Source organism: Rhinatrema bivittatum, chromosome 3 (assembly GCF_901001135.1).
Source record: "Rhinatrema bivittatum chromosome 3, aRhiBiv1.1, whole genome shotgun sequence".
Classification (NCBI taxonomy): Eukaryota; Metazoa; Chordata; class Amphibia; order Gymnophiona; family Rhinatrematidae; genus Rhinatrema; species Rhinatrema bivittatum.
The window spans coordinates 35,581,460-35,601,842 of record NC_042617.1 but is presented as its reverse complement, the minus strand read 5'-3'; the positions used below and the strand labels follow the sequence as shown (position 1 = coordinate 35,601,842).

The 20,383-nt window shown below is 44.4% G+C and overlaps 1 protein-coding gene across 1 annotated transcript in view; it reads right to left on the bottom strand.

Moving 5' to 3' along the window:
* Nucleotides 1-556: 556 nt before the first annotated feature.
* TP53BP2 (tumor protein p53 binding protein 2) overlaps nucleotides 557-20,383 on the bottom strand; it is a 132,814-nt gene continuing 112,987 nt past the window's right edge. Inside the window, exons 15-18 of the mRNA XM_029593100.1 lie at nucleotides 12,347-12,480; nucleotides 5,454-5,620; nucleotides 2,802-3,001; nucleotides 557-1,619 (exon numbers count right to left, since the gene is read on the bottom strand). Coding sequence (XP_029448960.1) covers nucleotides 1,578-1,619; nucleotides 2,802-3,001; nucleotides 5,454-5,620; nucleotides 12,347-12,480 — 543 coding nt within the window. The 3' untranslated portion in view covers nucleotides 557-1,577. The remainder of the gene's footprint in view (nucleotides 1,620-2,801; nucleotides 3,002-5,453; nucleotides 5,621-12,346; nucleotides 12,481-20,383) is intronic.

Here is a 20,383-nt window from a genome sequence, read left to right as displayed (position 1 = left end):
AGGCGGTACATATAACAAGGTTATAGAACTTGGAAAACAGGGAAAACAGATTCGAAAAATAACATTGAGAAAATTGTAAAGTCTCTTTGAGAAACCAAATCATAAAATAAGGCGTAATTGTCTAAGTTAAATGTGATGTAATGCAACTCCATCATTGCTCTCTGCTTTAAACAGTGGGAAAAGGGGAATTGGATTCAGACAGCAACTGAGGGCCCTGATTTTTACGGTCTGGGGAACAAATAAACATGGGGTAACTTACTGATTTGGTTTTTACTACCCTTACTCATTAAGCCTGATACTTTTGATGCAGCTCAATCATTGCTCTTTACTTCCATGGCAAGGGTTAGGGAAAATTGGATTCAGACAGCATCCAAGGGCCCTGACTTTTACAGTCTGGGAAACTGATAAGCATGAGGGTAACCTGCTCACTGCAACAGATACTGGCATAAGCTTGCTGGGCAGACTGGATGGATCATTTGGTCCTTTTCTGCCCTCATTTCTATATTTCTATGTACCTAGAATTCAAAAACCCCAGCAAAAAAGAAAACCACAAGCAGGATTTTCATAAAAGTTTATTTTATAGTTTAGAGACTACACAAAGTTTCCATACTATTCATTTTCAAAATTAACACAAAAATAAATACAAAGATCAAAATACCAAATTCTTTTTAAACAAAAATAAAAAGTCTAAGTCAACCTACTAACCGATGTAGTGTTAAACAGTACAAATAAAGGCAAGTCCTACTCTGCTATTATATTTTTATAAAGTTATTGCTCCATAAAGGCAATGATGTGCCAGTTTAACCACGGGAACTTTAAGCTATTTAAAATTAGATTCTCCTCAACAAAGCTTTTCCTGTTCCTTCCACTGGCAGTAATACAGTCATATAAAAAGACATAATTGGTAATTCAGAGGATGTCAGTTGTGTAGAAAAAGAACTAAAATACAGAAATAGCTGTCCAGCTCCAGAGACAGAAATTGTGTCCCAGAATACTATAAACTCTGGATCTGCGCACCTGTTTACCACCACTCCTAGCCCTAAAATTATAGCTGAACCAGACCCAAAAGGTTTACTTTTGGTCAAAAAAGTGAGCATTACTTTTTTGTATACAGAATACAGAAAAGTGAGCATTACTTTTTTGTATACAGAATACAGAAAAGTTCATTTTGGGGTATGGTGTTTAACCCCAGATTTCCCAAACCTGTCCTAGTCATCCATAATGAATATGCATGGCTATATTTGCATAAAGTGGAGATCCAATATACACAAATGTCTCATGCATATTCATGGTGGAAGTCCTGAAACCCCAACTAACTGTGGGATCTACAGCGCAGGTTTGGGAAGCTCTGGTTTAAGCTAACAACTTCGCTTGTTGGACGTTAACTTGCTACATGTCCCTCAATGTGCCAAGACAGCAATCCTTCATTTTTTTTTAGAATATATTCTTTATTGCTTTTTAATTACACTATCACTGAAATAAGTCTTGTGAAATTGTATCTGCAACAAGGTAACACAAAGCAATAAATTACAAATCACAGATATGTCTGCACTTCATAACCGGGCAGCTGAAAGATTTCACGCCAAGCTTCTTTGTCTTGGTTTAATCCTTGGGTAGAGCTGAAAAGGAAAAAAAAATAACCATAAACTCTCAAAAGCATTTATAAGAACATCAAATTAAGAAGAGACCATATAATTCCAGTGAAGATCCTGTTTAGAAACTTTTTCAAGTGCATGTTAGGATGTACTGCCCTTTTCTAACCATTTTAGAAGTTACAGATGTGCAGCAAAAATTGGCCTATACCCGGTTAATCTCAGCAGTGCTAGAGGAAGGAGGAAGTCAACACACCATGCAGGCATTTGGGATCAGTATCAGGATTTCAATAGTAAATGCTTCAGGTGGTGCAAGTGGCTATGTGCACAATAAAAGTATCATATCTTCCAGCCACTGGATTTTATTTTGGAAAGAAATACATCAGCACAAAATAAACTCCTTTTAAAAATTAGGGATGCAATAATCAAAAGTGCCTGCATTGGTGCAAACTCCACAGGTACTTTTATCCACAGACTTTGCACCAATAATCAAAGCAAATAAATTGTTAGTAGTTTTGCTTTATCGTCTACCAAAAAATTACCCAGAGATTTGCATTTGCCCTTTCAGAAAACGTGTAGTTTTATATAATCAATACTTAGAGCATTATTCTATTCTCTGTCCTCCCCCACAGAATGCAGCTAAAAGCACACATATTGAAAACCACATGTACTTTTACCTGCATACAGTGTGGGAATAATCAGAGTCCATTTCCACGGGTAAACACTATTTATCCATTGAAATTCCTTTATTGCCCTGTATATTTGCAAATCAAATAACTTTTTCTTGAAAGTTCAATTAACTAAATATCTGAAACAGAAAGTGAAGCAGCAGCCTGTCTGATGACAGTGATGTGGTACAGGAGAGACATGTCTGAGTCTCCTGTTTGTCATGAGGCAGGGACCTGAGATTACTAGCGAAACAGGAGCTACACACTGACAGATTCAAATATGACTGGCTTTCCCATCCAGCCTCCTGTCTGGGGCAGTGGAAAACCAGGATGATAGATTTAATAAGAAATAAGTTGCACAGGTGTAAAGGATGACTACATATTTAGCATAGTTTTCAATGTTACCTTCCAATTCTGAAATTTTTAAAATGCCAGATATGAAAGGATTTAAGGTCTGTATCAGACATTTTGCTCTAGGGGCTTTGCCAAACATACACTTCCAGATAATAATCCAGATGTTAGGCATCCATAGGAACCTTACCCCAAGTAGGTTGCGTGGCACATAGCCTTCTCTGTCACTCAGGCGTGCCCACCACCACTCAATCTCATCCTCGTCCTCCCTGCGCAGGATAGTCATACAGTCCCCCTCCTTCATGGACAACTCATCCTCATTTTCAGCTTCCAAGTTCCAGAGAGCATAAATCACTCCTCTGTTCATAATGCCCATCTTCTCTTGCACACCTATAAAGTTTAAAGTGAAAAAAATAAAAATAAAAAAGTAACAGTTTTAAAGAGACCTTGGCTGCTCGGTTTCAACTGGATGTGAATTAAGTGGTTTGTCAGGAGCAGGAAACTAAATTCTTATTTATTTATTTATTTAGTGTTTTTATATGCCGAAAATCGTTTGGAACATCTAATCGGTTTACAGTGAACAGCAATTCAGCAACAGGCTTTAATTATAACTTAGTGAACAACAATTCAGATACAGACGAAATAAATAATACTAGGTAGTTAATGTAACTAATAAGTGCGAGCGGAATAATTACTATGTAGAACTTTGTTTAGAAAAGTCGTCAATATGACAAAACTATATACATACATATAATATGGTAGTCAAAGGAATGAATAGCTATGCATGGCATATTTACTCAGTGGTGTAGGTTATCAAAATAAATAAATACATACCGTAGCTGAGAAAGTGACATGTAATTGGCGAGATATTGGTAACTAAGGAAAGGCGATGGGGGGGGGGGGGGGGGGGGGGGGGGGGGAGGGGAGTAATGAAAGATGACTCAGGTGAAGGCCTGCTTGAAGAGCCATGTTTTGAGGTTCTGTTTAAATTTCTTATAACATGGTTCCTGTCGCAGAGTGTGAGGCATGCTGTTCCATAGGGAAGGGCCAGCAGCGGAGAGTGCACGATTAGAGGTGGACTTCAGTTTCAACAATTTGTGAGAGGGTGTGTGTAAGGTAGTCGCGTCTGCCAGTGTCGTGGAAGTAGAGGTGTTCCTTGAACCATTGCATGTCATTGTTGTGGAGAGATTTATGAATTATAGTTAAGTGTTTTATATTATATCTGGGATGTTACGGGTAACCAGTGCAAGTGGAAATTCTTGTTTAGTTGAAGAGCTAAAGCAGTAATGGAACTGGAAGGCAACATCCAGCTCTCATGCCACAGATTCATCTTCTCTTATTTACATGATAAGAGAAACTAAAGAGTTTAAGAATAGTGATTCATTTCATAATCCCCATAGGGCCCAAAACAAAGTTCTGAGTGTAATTATTCTACAGGAAGAACTTGTGACCTTGTAAAGCAGCACTTCCCAGACCTATCCTGGGCATCCCACAGCCAGTTGGATATTCAGGATATCCACAATGAATATGCATGAAATAAATCTGCAGATCATGGAGACACTATTTGCATATTTATCTCATGCATATTCATTGTGGATATGCTTGAAAACCCGATTGGCTGTGGGGTCCCCTGGACAGTTTTGGGAAGCCCTGCTGTAAAGACTGCATCAAACCTTCAGACTGCAAGCACCGGACCTCTCACTAGTTTTTGTTTCAATCTGATGAAGAGTAGAGCTCCCCAAAGCTAATAAAAAAAGTCAGTCCAATACCAAAGGTATCATTTTTTTTTTTATATACTTTAGACTTTGGTTTCCACATACATTCAGAGCCCTCTGTTTTTCTTTTTGAAAACAAAATATATTCTCCATAATCTTCCACGGCTTTGTAAATAAAAGCTATGACGGCTGCCCTATGCAAAGAAATTAAAAAAAAAATACATCCTATGCAGTACACAGAAAACATTTCATATCCAAATATCACAATCCAGATTCTAATTTTAATACAAAGATGCAGAGAAACCTATTTGCTGAGCATACAGAATAATTCCCCTATTACAAACACTGTTAACCTTAACAGCATTTCATTGTAGAGTACTATGGACAGCATAATAAAAAAATCAAATTTATTGACCTTTCAAAAAAGATGAGCACAACCAAAATATTTTTACAATATTTCATATCTTATTGTGCTTTTCAAGGCTTTTTGTGGGAAATATCAAATATGCATAAACCATCCTAGTCCTGCAGTATTAAAATCCAAGTCAAATTCCTTTTCAATTGCTCTGAGCTCAGGCAGTAACATACATGGCTCCGTTCTATTTAACTCCCCAAAAAAAGGAATGTCACAAAAAAAACTTATAATCAATTGCTGCTTCCAAAAAAGACTATTTATTTAGTGAATAGCCGCATCATCAAGCCTGACAGCGTGTCCTCTGTCACTTCAAATAAGAGAGCCGCCTGGACCTCTAATCATCTGCGGCAGCAGTTGTATCTTTTCTATTTTTTCTATTTTTTTTTTCTTTTTATCAAATAAGAATTACAAATTTGATAAAGAAAAAAGAAGAGAGAAAAAAAATAGAAAAAATAGAAAAGATACAACTACTGCCGCAGATGATTAGAGGTCCAGGCGGCTCTCTTATTTGAAGTGACAGAGGACACGCTGTCAGGCTTGATGATGCGGCTATTCACTAAATAAATAGTCTTTTTTGGAAGCAGCAATTGATTATAAGTTTTTTTGTGACATTCCTTTTTTTGGGGAGTTTGGTATTGTGGAATTTGTCTTTGTTCTTTTCTGATCCGTTCTATTTAAGCAATGAATGCAATAGACATCGGCTGATACATACCATAGAGAAATTGAGAGCACTGACTGTAACCTTCCTCCATTTCCTCACACTTGTCTGCAGCAGTCTGCAAGTCGCTGTGTGTCATAGCAAACACAGCAGCTCCCGATTCCACCAGAAACTTGCACATCTGCACATTGTTACAAGAAGCCGCGCAGTGCAAAGGAGTCCTGTAAAGAGGAATGAGAAGACCCAAGTGCACTTAACACCCTGGCTCACCGAGATCTGAAACTTACTTTACCCAGCAGGCATCCCCTTTCTAGCAATGGGACAGACGAGGCCACACACGAGCACATTTGCTGCCGAACTGCATTTTTTTTTACCACTAGAGATATTAGAAACATCAACATTTAGGAATATGCTGTCATTTTCAAAATGATAAGAACACACATCCAGTCTGGGTCCCACCTCCCACCATCAAACCCTGAAAATAAAAAGCCCCTTTAGCCCCTGGACTCATCTAATCTCTCCCCATCTCCAATCCCTTTTTATGCCATCACAAGTCTTCCACGGGCAAAAGCGATTCTTGGTTCCTCCAGCCCCACAACTCCAGGTTGCTGCTTGTCAACATTCTGGTGTTGGCCTTGGGTTAACCGATGGCCGTTTTGAAAAATCAGAACTGCAAGTTGACTGGGGGTTGCTCCTGCCCATAGAAGACCTGCAAATGGAATAAGAAAGGGTTGGGGTGGAGGGAGGTCAGAGAACATGACAGTAAATAAAGATCATTAGACCAGTGGTTTCCAACTTTTGTGTGTGGTGGCACACCTGGTACACAGTTCAATTAATCGTGGCACACACCACCATGATCACTTGATTTTCTCTTTCCTTCCCTCTCCCCCCCCCCCCGATATCTTTCTTCTCCCTCTCCCCCAAAGACCTGGCATCATCACCTTCCTTCTCCCTCTGTCCCCTGGCATCAACTTCCCTTTCCTTCCCCCAACAACGGGAACGCCACAGGGCCAGCAAGTCTTGTAAGACTACAGGGGGCCCTTGCAGTTTCAACCGCAAAGGGAAAGCAACAGAGGGGAAGCAGCAGCAGCAGCACATAGAGTTGCTTACCCATAACATGTGTTCTCCTAGGACAGTAGGATGTTAGTTCTCACACATGGGAGACTTCATCAGATGAAGCCCAGCACGGAAAACTTATGTCAAAGTTTCTGGAACTTTGTGCATACTGAGCATGCCCCATTCCACCCGTGGGCCCTCTTCAGTCTCGTAATGTAGAATTATGAAAAAATTAAAAAGAAAAATAGGAGAAACCCAACTCCATGGGGTGGTGGGCGCATTTCGTGAGGACTAACATCCTGCTGTCCTAGAAGAACACCTGTTACAGGTAAGCAACTGTGGTGCCACTGCGACATCAGGGTCCACTGGACTCTGCGCATGTGTAAGCGTGCAGAGGGAGTAACATGGACAGTTGTGGTCATTTGGCCCAACAACCTCAGCATGTGCCAAGCTGAAAACTGCTGGCTCTGTTGAATCACTGCCGCTATGGACACCAAGGTGACTGCCCTAGAACACAGCAGGAAGGCTCTTGATTCAACAGTGTCTAGCAGGGCTCCTATGAAGTCCAAACGAAGAGATGGTCTGAGATGGGGCTTTGGGTAGTTGATGAACCCCTAGTGATGCAACACCCAGATGGTCAAGCTCAAGGATCGATCGACCCCTATATTTCGCTTTTCGCACTTTTTCCAGCACTTCAAAGGCAATGGAGGGTAAAGTGGCTTGCCCAAGGTCACAAGGAGCGACAGTGGGATTTGAATTCCGCCAATGGTTCACAGATCTGTGCAGTGATATGGTGTCCCTTGAAATAGAGCTTGGGACACTAATAGCAGAAGAACAATCAGATGTTTCTGCTTTGGGACAGCATGTGGAGGCGGCCAAAATGCGCTTAGATGACCAGGCCGTGGACCCCGTGACCCAACAGAAGGAGGGATGGGAGATGGGGAATCACCCTGCAGGAGATGGAGGAAAAGCTCAAAGACCTTGAGAACAAGTCTAGGCGTGCTAATCTGCACTTCAGAGGGGTGCAGGAGCTCCCTGAATTTGTGGATTTGGATGAAGAAGCCGTGCAGATTCCTGACATTAAGCAGGAACGAACCCATAGGGCTTTGGAGATATTGTGGTTTGTTTCCACAGCTTTGTTCTTAAAGAAAAGATAGCTCGGCTGGCAACAAAAACAGGCCACATTTTATGGAAGGGACAGAAAGTAGAAGTATTCCAAGACATAGCAGCTATTAATAAAAAGAGGAGGGAGTTTTGTGATGTTCTCGTGGCCCTGAAGAAAGCGGATGTTAAATATCGCTGGCTGTTTCCCTTTGGCTTGCAATTCGCTGTTCAAGGAAAGACTACCAAGGTCAAGATGGTGGCAACGGCGAGTGTGTTTTTGGTGGAGATGGGCATCAGTGGTGGCTGAGGAATTGTCGGCTGGCTGTCCGTCTACTCAGGCAAGGAGGAGGGAGGATCAGGCCCAATGGCAAAGAGTGCCAGTCTCCTGTCACAGGCTGTGGAGGCATTCCAATAACCCTTCATCACCTGGAACAGCAAGTGGGTGAGGAGTCAGCCTTTGGGACTTGATGTATTATATTCCTTTACTTGCACACTTTTTCTACCTAAGGTGATGTCGGGGCTCTCTTTGGCTACATTACTGTTGGGGGGGGGGGGGGGTGAGTGGTCCTGCTCTTTCACAGAGATTGTTCTGTGTGTCGGGGCAGGGAGGAGAGCTTCCATGCTTGGATGGGGTCATTCCTCCATGGGGAGGAGCCTGCCCAATAGGGGCTAGGATTCTTTGGGGGGATGGGTTGGAGAAGGTTTTTGGGAGCGGGAAGGGATTACTGCTGGCTCTCTTGGGGGTGGATTATTGTTTTGATAAGTGTAAGTGTGTGTGTAAGTGTGTGAGACAGTGCTGGGGTGTACTTGTTTTTATAGGATATCATGGGGCTTATTAATATTGTCTCCAATAATACGAAGGGTATAAATTCAATGGAGAAGAGGAAAATGCTGTTTAAGGAAGCTGATGCTTTAAAGACTAACAAGTCTTTTGTCAGGAAATGCACTTTAAAACTAGGTATAATGCCTTTATGGTTTCTAAGAAATTTCCATTAGTTTTTCACTGCTGCCTCTAAGGAGAATAAGTATGGAGGGGTGGATATTTTATTTGCTCATAACTTATTGGTGAATGTGAAGGCTGTACTTCCAGACGAGTTGGGGAGATTTTTACTTTTGAAAGTTGTAATACATGGGGAATACAGGGTTCCTATTTTGAGGCACTTTCCACTTTGATGGCTAGCTGGGCAGAAGGACATTATAATGGGAGGTGATTTCAATTTGACGAGATATCCATACTTGGATAATTTGGCCAAGGAACATGAACATACAACTTCAGCGGAAGAAATTAAAGGCCTTAATGTCTGACTGGGGGCTGGTGGACATTTGGCGTTTGCGAAACTCTACTGTGAAAGACTACACATTCTACTCTAAACCCCACCACTCTTATTCTAGAATCAATTATTTTTTATTAGACAAAAGCCTAGAGGGAAGGGTTACACTGTCATCTATTGGTCATATAATTTGTCTGACCTCTCTTCAGTATTTCTTGGATTGAGGGTGGGCAAGGAGCTATCTAGAAGGATGTATTGGCAGCTTAATGAGAGTCTGGTTGTGGATAAAATACTTATCGCTGAGCTTACTGAAGCAATAGATGACTATTTGAATCTTAGTGAGACAGACTATGTTAACCCTGCGGTAGTCTGGGAAGGGCTGAAGGGAATAATTAGGGGCAAGCTGATTTCTAGGGCTACTTTTCTTCAAAGGGAAAAAGGTAAAACCAGGGCGTTGCTCTTAACATGATTGGGGAAACTGGAATTACAGCATAAGAGATGTAGGGACACTATTCTTTTCCAAACTTGAAGCCACACGACAAGAATTTAAAAAGTTAGATGCCGCTGAAGTAGCGTATAATTTGGAGCAAACAAAGCAGAAATTTTTCAAATTTAAGAAAGGAGCCAAAACTTGGCTTAACAAATCATTTAATAACAGTTGACTTTGATGCTGTTTGCTATTTTTATTTATATTTTAGTTTTTATGATTTTATCTCAATGTGTAGTTATTTCTTTTATTTTTCTTTTATTTAGATATTTTAAGCAAAATGTCTAATATCTAACTAGTTTTTAAATGTTTAATTTTAAATGCAAATTCAATTACCGATGCTTAATCTGAGATGTAAACAGACGTGATATGTTTTTACATGAATGCTGGTATATAAAAACAAATAAGTAAGTAAGTTTAAAGGAGAAACAACTGCTTAACCAGATTCTTAAAATTAAGAATAGAGAAGGGTCTTTTCTCTCTGACAGCACTCAGATGTCTAACAGGTTCGCCCAGTTTTACACAGAGCTCTAATCGAGGGGCACCACCATTAGTGAAGAAGAAATAACTTATCTTCATTATATATCTCTCCTTGTTTGTCTGAGGTGGACAGGGAGAACCTGAATGCGCCAATTCTGGAGCTGGAGGTTTTAGCAGCAATAATGGAGTTGAAAGTGGGGGAAGCCCCAGGGCTTGACAGGTACACGGCCCATTTCCAAAGGTCTTGCAAACAAAGCTTTGGTTAGACCCCTTTTTTCATGAAGGGGTCAACTCCCACAGGGCTCAAATGTGGCTGGGATAACGGTCATTGCAGAAGCAGGGCGGGATCCTACAGACCCATATCTCTTATTAACACTGACTTAAAGCTCCTGTCGAGAAAGCTTAGCAAGGTGGCTCCGTTACTTATTCATGGGGATTAAGCCAGATTTGTACAGGATGGGCTTGGGGCGGACAGTGTACACAGAGCTCTTAATATTATGTGGTGGTACGGAAGGAAAGGCTATCTGCTATGTTGCTGACAACTGATGCTGAAAGAGTGTTTGACAGGGTACATTGGCCCTATTTATTTCAAGTTCTCCAAAGTTTGGGTCTGGGGTCCTCATTTTTGTCCTGGGTAAAAGTGCTTTACCATCACCCCAAAGCAAGTGTAAGGGTAAATGGGGGGGGGGGGTACTTGCATTATTTGTTTTTGAAGTGGAATGAGGGACCAGACAAGGCTGTCCACTTTCTCCCCTGTTTGCTCTATCACTTGAACTCTTCGCATCCAGGATCAGGTCTCTTCACAAGGTTGTGGGCATTTCTATTCGGGGAAATTCTTATATGATGTCCCTATTTGCTGACGACTTGTTATTTACTGTTTCCAACCCTGAGGTTTCTCTGCATGATCTGCTTGTTGACACGTGGAAACATGGGAGGGTTTCGGGTTTCAAAGTAAATGAGGACAAGTCTGAACTCTTAAACCTGACTTTGGGAGATGACAGTAGGTGCAATCTGAAGAGAACTCTTCCATTTGAATGGGCAGATAGGAGTGTTAAATATTTGGTGTGATATTAAGTGCAGATTTTGGGAATTTGTGTGCCCTCAATTATGACCCTTTGTGGATAAATGGGAATGATTGCAACTTTCTTAGTTAGGCAGGATTCATGCTATAAAAATGAATGTCCTTCCAAGATTTTGCTATCTTTTCCAGACTCTCCCGATAGTTATTATTTAAAACTCCAGGGAGGAAGACTCAGAACCAATGTCAGGAAGTATTTCTTCACGGAGAGGGTGGTGGATGCCTGGAACGCCCTTCCGGAGGAAGTGGTGAAGACCAAAACTATGAAGGATTTCAAAGGGACGTGGGATAAGCACTGTGGATCCATAAAGCCTGGAGGATGGGAATGAAGAGAAGAGGTATGGGGTGGCTTGGGGAATGACGGCTACTACCTGATTAATACCCTTATTCAATAAACGTTCACACGGTTAATGTGACTCCAACAGTGCTCTATGCTTCAACGGCAAGAGGAAATGTGGAAAAGAGGATTTGCATTCAGGCAACAACCAACAAGGTAGCACAGTCTGGGTAAACAAATAAGCGGGGGAGTAGCTTGCTTGTTGCGGCAGTACTACCTCGAACCAATTAAGCCTGTTACTTCACTTGGAAAGCATATCCAGCGCAGCTCACTGCTTCAATGGCAGGGAGAATGAAGAAAAGAGGATTTATATTCAGACAACAACCAAGAACTGAATTGCACAGTCTAGGTAAACAAATAAGCGTGGGAGTAGCTTGCTTATTGCAGCGGTTACTATCCTCAACAAATTAAGCCTAATACTTCACTTTGAATGCATATCCAGCGCAGCTCACTGCTTCAATGGCAGTGGGGAATGAAGAAATAGGTGTTGTCTGGATGTAAATCCTAACAAGGCATCGATCTGAGCAGTATGAATATACAAACATTGGGGTAACTTGCTCGATACGACAGTTTCTACCCTCAAACATTAAGCCTTATAATTCACTTTGATGCAGCTCCAGCACTGCTCTCTGCATCAATGGCAGGGGTGGTAGGAAATTAGAACCAAGAAGTTACCAATAAGGGCCCTGAACTCAACGGTTGGAGTAACAGATAAGTATGAGAAAATAAGTGTGAAAGCTTGCTGGGCAGACTGGATGGGCCTATTGGTCTTCTTCTGCCATCATTTCTATGTTTCTATTCCCCCTGGCCTCCTTAAGGGGTGGCAGTAGACACCCTTTTGCTTCATTTGAAAGCACAGGCCACCCAGGGGTTAAAAGTGTAGTAACTGTAAAATGTGTGCACAAAGATATGCTTAGTTCATAAATGTTTTATGTGCAGAGAATATGTTTTGTGCATAAATCCGAATACAGGATCCCTGCACCATGAACTCCAGGTACAGCCACATAGACTAATACTAGCCGAAGAAACTTTACTCCACCTCTGCCCACAGTAAAATTTCCAGCATTTGACAGCTATAATGTTTTTTTTTCTTTCTATGACGACGACCACTTGGGTGCGACAGAATCTCCTTACCATCCATCACTGTCTGCTGCATTTACATTTACACCGAACTGGACAAGAAACTTGACGATTTCTGTGTGCCCTGCACACACTGCATTGTGAAGGGCTGTAATTCCCTCGTCATTCGGCTGGCTGGGATCTTCTACCTGAAAAACAACACCGCACAAAACATCTGTTTTGAAAAACCAATTTTTTTTTCATTCAAGCAAGGAGTCCAGGAAACTAGTTTCTATAACTAGCTTCTGAGATTACGGAAGAACCTGAACTGTTAATATTGCAAGAAGCCAAGCTAAGCAGATACCAAAACCCACTCATTATGTAACAAGGATTGACAAACAGATGGTGCTCAAATTGGTTCGTGTACAACCAGAATGTGCACTGGATCATAAGGAAACAAAGTCTAATACAGAACTTGAGCTCTCAATCACTATTCTCAACAAAGGAAAGGAAAATTGGTTCTTACCTGCTAATTCTTGTTCCATAGTACCATAGATCGATCCAGACTCCTGAGTTTCTGCCTCCCTTACAGCAGCTGGAGACAGAGAAAGTTTAATTGACACTGCCATATAACCTCGAGTGCCTCCTGCAGCAAGAATTTCGGCAGATGAGCAAGCCGCAATGGGCCGTCTATCGCCAGATTTACCAGGTCTGCAAACCAGGGCCTCAGAGGCCACTTCAGAGTCACTAGAATCATGTCTCCTTGATGGATCTCTAAATGCCACAATATCTTGCCCTCCAGCGGCCACGATGGAAACACATAGCAGGACATCCCTCGGCCAAGGAAGAACCAAGGCATCGACATCTTCTCCCCTGTGCTTTCTTCCTCGACTGAAGAAATGGGCCCCCTTGGCATTTTGTTGCGTTGCCATCAAGTCCATGCGTGGCACTGAGAGCCATTGCCTCCTCCGACAGCTCCCACTGCCCAGGATCCAGTTTCTGATGGCTGAGGAAATCTGCCTGCACATTGTCAGATCCTGCTATATGAGAAGCCACAAGCAACGTCAGGTGTTCTGCCCAGTGAATCAACTCCTAAGCAATTGCTCGACTCCGGGTACCATCCTGCCAGTTGATAAAAGCCACCATAGTCACACTGTCAGACAAGATCCTGACTGGATGGCCGTGCACAAGAGGGAGAAACGCAGACAATGCCAACCATACCGCCCTCGACTCTAGGCGACTAATAGACCAGGACGCCTCTGGTGACCATGACAGACAGCTCCCCAACCGGAGATACTGGCATCAATTGTGACCACTGTCCACTCCGGAACATCCAAGTCCATCCCTTGACACAACTGGTTCTGACCAAGCCACCATGAGAGACTGGACCGGGCAAAATCCATCAGCAGAAGCGGAAGATGAAATTGTTCTGACAATGAATACCACTGGGAAAGAAGCACCGTCTGCAGAGGCCTCATATGGGCAATCGCCCAAGGCACGAGCTCCAGCATAGACACCACGGAGCCAAGCACCTATAGGTAAATCCCAGACCCTGGGCATCTGGGTCTCCAAACAAAAGCCAAACTTGCATCTGCAACTTGACAATGCGCCCTTCTGTCAGAAAAACCTTCATCTTGGTATCGAAACACATTACCAGCAACTCCAACTCCTGAGATGGGTTGACATGACTCTTGGTCCAATTTACTATCCAGCCGAGCGACCGTAAGCACTGTGGTACCAAATCCACCACTTGCTGGCAGTGGTCTTCAAACGTTGCCCAAATGAGCCAGTTGTCTAGATATGGATGCACCAGTACCCCTCCTTCAGGAGGGCTGTTGCGACCACCATCACCTTGGTGAAGGTTCTTGGAGCCGTCACCAACCCGAACAGCAGAGCACAAAATTGAAAATGCAAGCCCAGAATCGTGAACCTCAGAAACCTCTGATGGTGGGGCCGGATGCCTATATGCAAGTACACCTCGGTCAGATCCAGGTATGCTTTGCGCACTGCTGCGATTACAGAGCGGAGAGTTTCCATGCGAAAACGGGGTACTTTTATAGGGCCTTGTTGATGCTCTTCAAATCCAGAATGGGACGAAACGTACCCTCTTTCTTTGGAAGCATGAAGTAAATGGAATAAAGACCCATCCCTTGTTTGTTCACAGGCACGGGAACAATGGCTCCAAGCACCCATAGACAACCGAGAGTCTGCTGTACTATTTGCCTCTTTTCCGCATAAGTGCAAGGGGAGACCAGAACTGGTCCTGAAGCAGACAAGAAAATTCTAAATCATAATCTTGCTCTATGACGCTTAAGACCCACAGGTCTGTAGTGATTCTGGCCCACTCCTCATAAACAGGGTCAGACGACCCCCCCTATAAGCGGGACGGAGGAGTGGACCGGCCTTGTTTCATTGTGCTGGCTTGGCTCCAGAACCACCCTGTCCAGAGCCATCTTAACTGGGCTTTTGTTTCCAAAAGGACTGGTTCCAGGATTGCTGCCTCCCCAAAGCTGGTCTCTGCCCACCCAAGGACAATTTCCCCGGACGAAACTGCCTGTTCCCTCAGAACCGCACATGCCCAGAATGGGAAAACCGCGCCCATCTGGTCTTATCCTCAGGCAACTTGTGAACCTTATTGTCCCCGAGATGCTTTATCAGTTCCTCCAAATCTTCTCCGAAGAGCAGTTTCCCCTTAAAAGGTAGCACTCCTGAGACTTGGACGAGACATCCACCGGCCAGTTTCGTAAGTACAGCAGCCTCCTTGCTGAGACCGCTGACATCATGGTCCTAGAGTACGTCCGGATGACGTCAGACAGCGCCATCTTCGCCATAGGCTACTACGGCTTCCAGCCACTCCGCCTGCTTCACCTCCTGAGGGGACATGGACTTATCGAACTGCAGCTATTGGACCCAACGCAGCTCCGCTCTAAGCATGAAACTGCTGAAAACCACAGCCCGAATGCCGAGCACAGACACCTCAAAAATCTTCAGATGGACCTCAAGCCTCCTGTACTGAAAATCCTTTAAAGCTGCAACACCAGCTACAGGAATAGTCTTCTTAGTTACCGCCAACATGGAGGCTTCTACCTTCTGAAACCTCAATAACTCCAAAGTTTCCTCGGGTAAAGGATATAATTTATCCATTGCCCAGCCCACCTTCAGTCCTGTCTCCGGAGTGTCTCACTCCTGGACCACCAACTGCTAAACGGACTTATAAAAAGGAAAAGTCTTCGCTGGGCCCCGAAAGCCAGCCATATCTGGGTCCATATTCTCCTGATCGGACTCCTTCTCCGGAGGCTTGATTCCCAACTCCTCTAAAACATGGGAATCAGGGGCCCTAATTCTTCCCTATGGAACAGTCGCACCACACCTTCGGATCATCACCGTCAACAGGCGGGCATTCCTCCTTGTCTTCCCTGGATTCCTGCACCCCCTCCCCCCAGGGAAGGATCCACCCGAAGTGTGCCAGACCAAACCAGGATGTCACCATCAGAACCCTCTGAAAAATCGTCCCCTGCAGCACACGGCGTGGGTTCCCCAAGGACTCGAACCCCGGTAGCCTCCGATCTTCCTGCAGTTCTGGATCTCTTCTTAGGCAGAGGCTCAGTAGAAGCTTCATGCTTTGGCCCTTGCCACACAGTGGACTTTCGGGCCCTATAAGCTTTGTGCATTGAAAGTACAAAGTCCTCAGAAAAGGAGGCAGAACTGAACAGATTCCTCCCCCAGGAGGTCCTCTGCCTGGCTCCCCCTTCCGAGCCTTCCAGATCTGTGCAGGGCTCCCATCAACTGGGGACAATGAGGGAGGGAAATCCTCTTCCCCACCCCCACGGCTTCAGTACAAGCGGCAAATGTGGCCAAGATGGCCGCTAATCCTGTGCCGATGGGAAACGGCTCTGGGTCTTCCAGGAACACCTGCACAAGCGCTGCTGAATCACACCCGACAGAAGGCAGAGCCTTTCACCAGCAAGCCTTCAGAACTCTGCTCTTTTTTTTTTTTTTAAAGTTTAGTCGAGACTGCAGGTATGCACATCTACCATCTGCTGGAGACAGAGAAATACTGAGGGACTGCAGGATGCATGGTAGGTTATATGGCAAAGCAGAGTTGCTTACCTGTAACAGGTGTTCTCCCAGGATAGCAGGATGTAGTCCTCACATGTGGGTGGATTAGCAAGCTACAGGCTGACATTTAATTTGGACCAACAGCATACAACTTGTGCAACAGGCACAACTGGTGTACTGTTGGGAAAAATGAGAGCCTGAAAATCACAGCAGATGGAAGTGGAAGGAGTTGGGATTATACTGGAAATAAGTTCTTCAAGATGGATTGACCAAAGGCAGAGTCTTGATATCCTTCCTTTTCTGGGCAGTGATGTGCTGCAAATGTGTGTAGAGAACTCCATGTTGCAGCTTTACAAATCTCAGCAATTGGTACCGAACGATAGTGTGCTACTGAGGTTGCCATGGCTCTTACGGAGTGCGCCTTCACTCATCCCTGAAGAGGAAGGCCTGCTTTCTCATAGCAGAATTCGATACAGTCTGCCAGCCAGTTGGAGAGAGTTTGTTTGCCCACTGCAACTCCCGGTTTGCTTTTATTGAAAGAAACAGAGTTGGTTGGATTTCCTGTGGACTGCAGTGCAGTCTAGATAAAATGCAAGTGCACGTTTACAGTCCAAGGTGTGTAAAACTCTCTCTCCCTGGTGAAAGTGAGGCCTTGGAAAAAAGGTGGGTAAGACTATAGACTGATTCAGGTGAAGTCAGTTACCACCTTGGGAAGGAATTTAGAGTGAGTACGGAAGACCACTCTGTCATGGAGGAACCTTGTATAGGGTGAGAATATGACAAGTGCTTGTAACTCACTGACCCTTCAAGCAGATATAATGGCTATTAGGGAAAAGAACTTTCCATGTAAGAAATTTAACATTGCAGGAGTGCAAGGCTAAAATGGGGAATGCATGAGTCTTGCAAGTACTATGTTTAGGTCCCATTCAGTAACTGATGGCCGTAGAGGGGGCTTAAGTTGCAGTAGGCCCTTCATAAACCGACTCACAAGGGGTTACGCTGTTGTTGGGGCATCCCCTACACCCTTGTGGTATGCTGAGATGGCACCGAGGTGTACCCTTACAGAGGAAGTCTGGAGACCAGAGTCTGAAAGGTACCAGAGATAGTCTAATAGAGGTGGAGTGGGGCAGGAAAAGGGGTTGATACCTTTTTGCGTGCACCACGTGGTAAATCTATTCCACTTAGAAAGATAGGATTTTCGTGTAGAAGGTTTTCGTGAAGCTACAAGCATCTGAGACCTTAGTTGAAAGATTGAGCGGTTGTAGGATCAGGCTTTCAACATCCATGCTGTGAGGGATAGGGTCTGAAGGTTCGGGTGGCTTAACATGCCGCGGTTCTGGGTTATGAGATTGGGTGCTGTGCCCAGGCGAATGGGTTCTCAGATGGAGAGATCGAGAAGCATGGGAAACCATACTTGTCAAGGCCAGTATGGGGCTATGAGTATCATTGATCCCCTGTCCTGTTGTAGCTTCACGAGAGTTTTGGCTATTAGTGGTATCAGAGAATACGCGTATAGAAAGTCTGTGTTCCAGGGGCGAGAGAAGGAGTCCATGGCTAAAGTGTTTTGTTGCCTATGCAGGGAGCAGAATATGTCCACTTTGTGATTCAGTTCGGATGCGAAGAGGTCAATGGTTGGTTGACTCCAGCATTGGAAGATTTTGCTCGCTACATAGGGATCCAGAGACTACTCGTGGGGATGGAAGCATCGACTGAGGCGATCTGCTACTATGTTCTGTATGCCTGCCAGATAAGTGGCCCGGAGATGCATGGAGTGTGCAAGGGCCCAGGCCTAGATCTGCGCAGCTTCTTGGCAGAGCAAATAAGTACCTATTCCTCCTAGTTTGTTCAGGTACCACATTGCAACTGTGCTGTCTGTCTGTATGAGAACAGTTGTGTGACAGGCAGTCCTTGAACACATATAGAGCATAAAGTATGGCTCGCTCTAGGAAGTTGATCTGAAACTTTGCTTCAAGTTGAGTCCAAGTCCCTTGAGTTTGAAGGTTGTTCACATGAGCACCCCAACCAAAGTTGGATGCGTCCGTGGTTAAGGTCACTTGAGGAACTGGTTGCTGGAAGTGTAGACCTGTTTGCAAGTTGGTTTTGTTTGCCCACCATAGAAGTGACAGACTCAGCTGGTCGGTTACATGGATCTGAGATGAAAGAGGTTGAGTGGCTTGGAGCCACTGAGATTTCAAAGTTCATTGAGTTATTCTCATGGCTAACCTGGCCATAGGAGTGACGTGTACTGTGGAAGCCATGTGGCCCAGCAAAGTGAGGAATTGATAGGCTGAGGCTGTTTTGTATGTGCGCAGAGATGTAGCCAACTGGAGAGAATGTCTGCGCGGTCGCTGGGCAACTGTGGTGTCCAAATCTGCTCCAATGAAGGTAATGAGGTGAGATGGATTCAGGTGGGATTTCTGGTAATTGATCAGAAATCCTAGCGAGTGTAGAAGATTTGTAGTGAGCTTTAGAGAATCGAAAGCTTCTTGCTTGGATCGACTCTATTAGCCTGTCGTCCAGGTAAGGAAATACGTGTACAGTGTTTCTGTGTAGATATAGGCAGACACTGCTAGGCACTTTGTAAACACTCGAGGTGCTGAGGGCCAGACCAAATGGTAGAACTCGGTACTGAAAATGCCTGTGACCCACTATGAAATGCAGATATTTGCGGTGATGCGGGAATATGGCGATGTGCATAGGCGTCCTGAAGGTCCAGAGAACAGAGCCAATCTCCTTGTTGTAGTAGGAGAAGCATGGTGCCGAGAGACATCATCCTGAATTTTTCTTTTTGAAGAAATTTGTTGAGATTGCAAAGGTCTAGGATGGGGCGGAGAAACCCTCTGCCCCTCTGCGTGAGGGGTAACGGTTTCCACAGCCCTGGTTCGCAGAAGGGTGGAATGTTCTGACTCTACAAGTAACGTGTGGTCTTTTCGGGTCCATAGTGGATTGGGTGGAGAGTCCGGGGATACAGTGAGGAAGTTTAGACGGTAACCCTGGGCTATGATGGAAATTACCCATTGATCTGTTACAAGGCGCCAGTTGTTTTGGAAGTGGCGCAATCGGCCTCCTACGGGTATTTCTGGAATTGGGTTCATGGATGAGTGGCCACTGTTCTCTGGAAACATCAAAATCCAGAGACTGGACCAGCTTGTGGGGCTGGCTGCGCTCTGGGTGCTTTTGGGCTGGCGTGAATGACCCTTTGAGGGGCTCTGGCTGGTCGCGCTCTAGTCGCAGGAGGGTAGTATTTGCGTGAACGGTAGAATGGTCTTCTGGAGTCCCTTCTCATGCTTTTACAGGATGAGGAGGGAGCGTCTGTAGTGACTGTGGACAACTGATGCAGGGTCTTGTGGTGGTCTTTCAACTGAGTCACTGTGTCTTGTATCTTATCACCAAAGAGATTGTCTCCAGTGCATGGGAGATCAGCAAGTTTGTCTTGAACCTCAGGTCTTAAGTCAGAAGCCTTTAGCCAGGCCCATCTTCTGGCACCGATTCCTGTTACTGACAAATGGGAAGCAGTCTTGAAGGAGTCATATGCCACTCTTACTTCATGCTTTCCTGCCTCAAGGCTCTTGTGGATATTGGCAGTCAGGCTTTCTTGTTGTGGTTGAGGCAATGAGTCTGCGAAATCTTGGACCTTTTTCCAAAGGTTTCTTTGGTACTGGGTCATATATATAGCTGGTAAGCGGCTATACCGGACACCAACATGGAGCCTTGGAAAATTTTCCGACCCAGTCCATCTAAGAACTTCTAGTCCTTACCAGGAGAAGCTGAGGAATGTGGACATAATCGCTTTGCCTTTTTCTGTGCAGATTTCACCACCACAGATTGATGAGGTAGCTGCGGTATTTGAAAGCCTGGGGCATGTTGAACCTGTTTTCCTATTCACTGGAGGAACAGTGCCAGGATGCTCCCATAGGCGGTGTAGGAGGTCCAATAGGACTTCATGTACTGGAATAGCCATAATTTCCTTGGGGACATCAACAAATTGAAGATCCTCCAAAGTCTTATGATGCGTATCCTCCTCCATCACTAGATTGAAGGGGATGTCTCGGA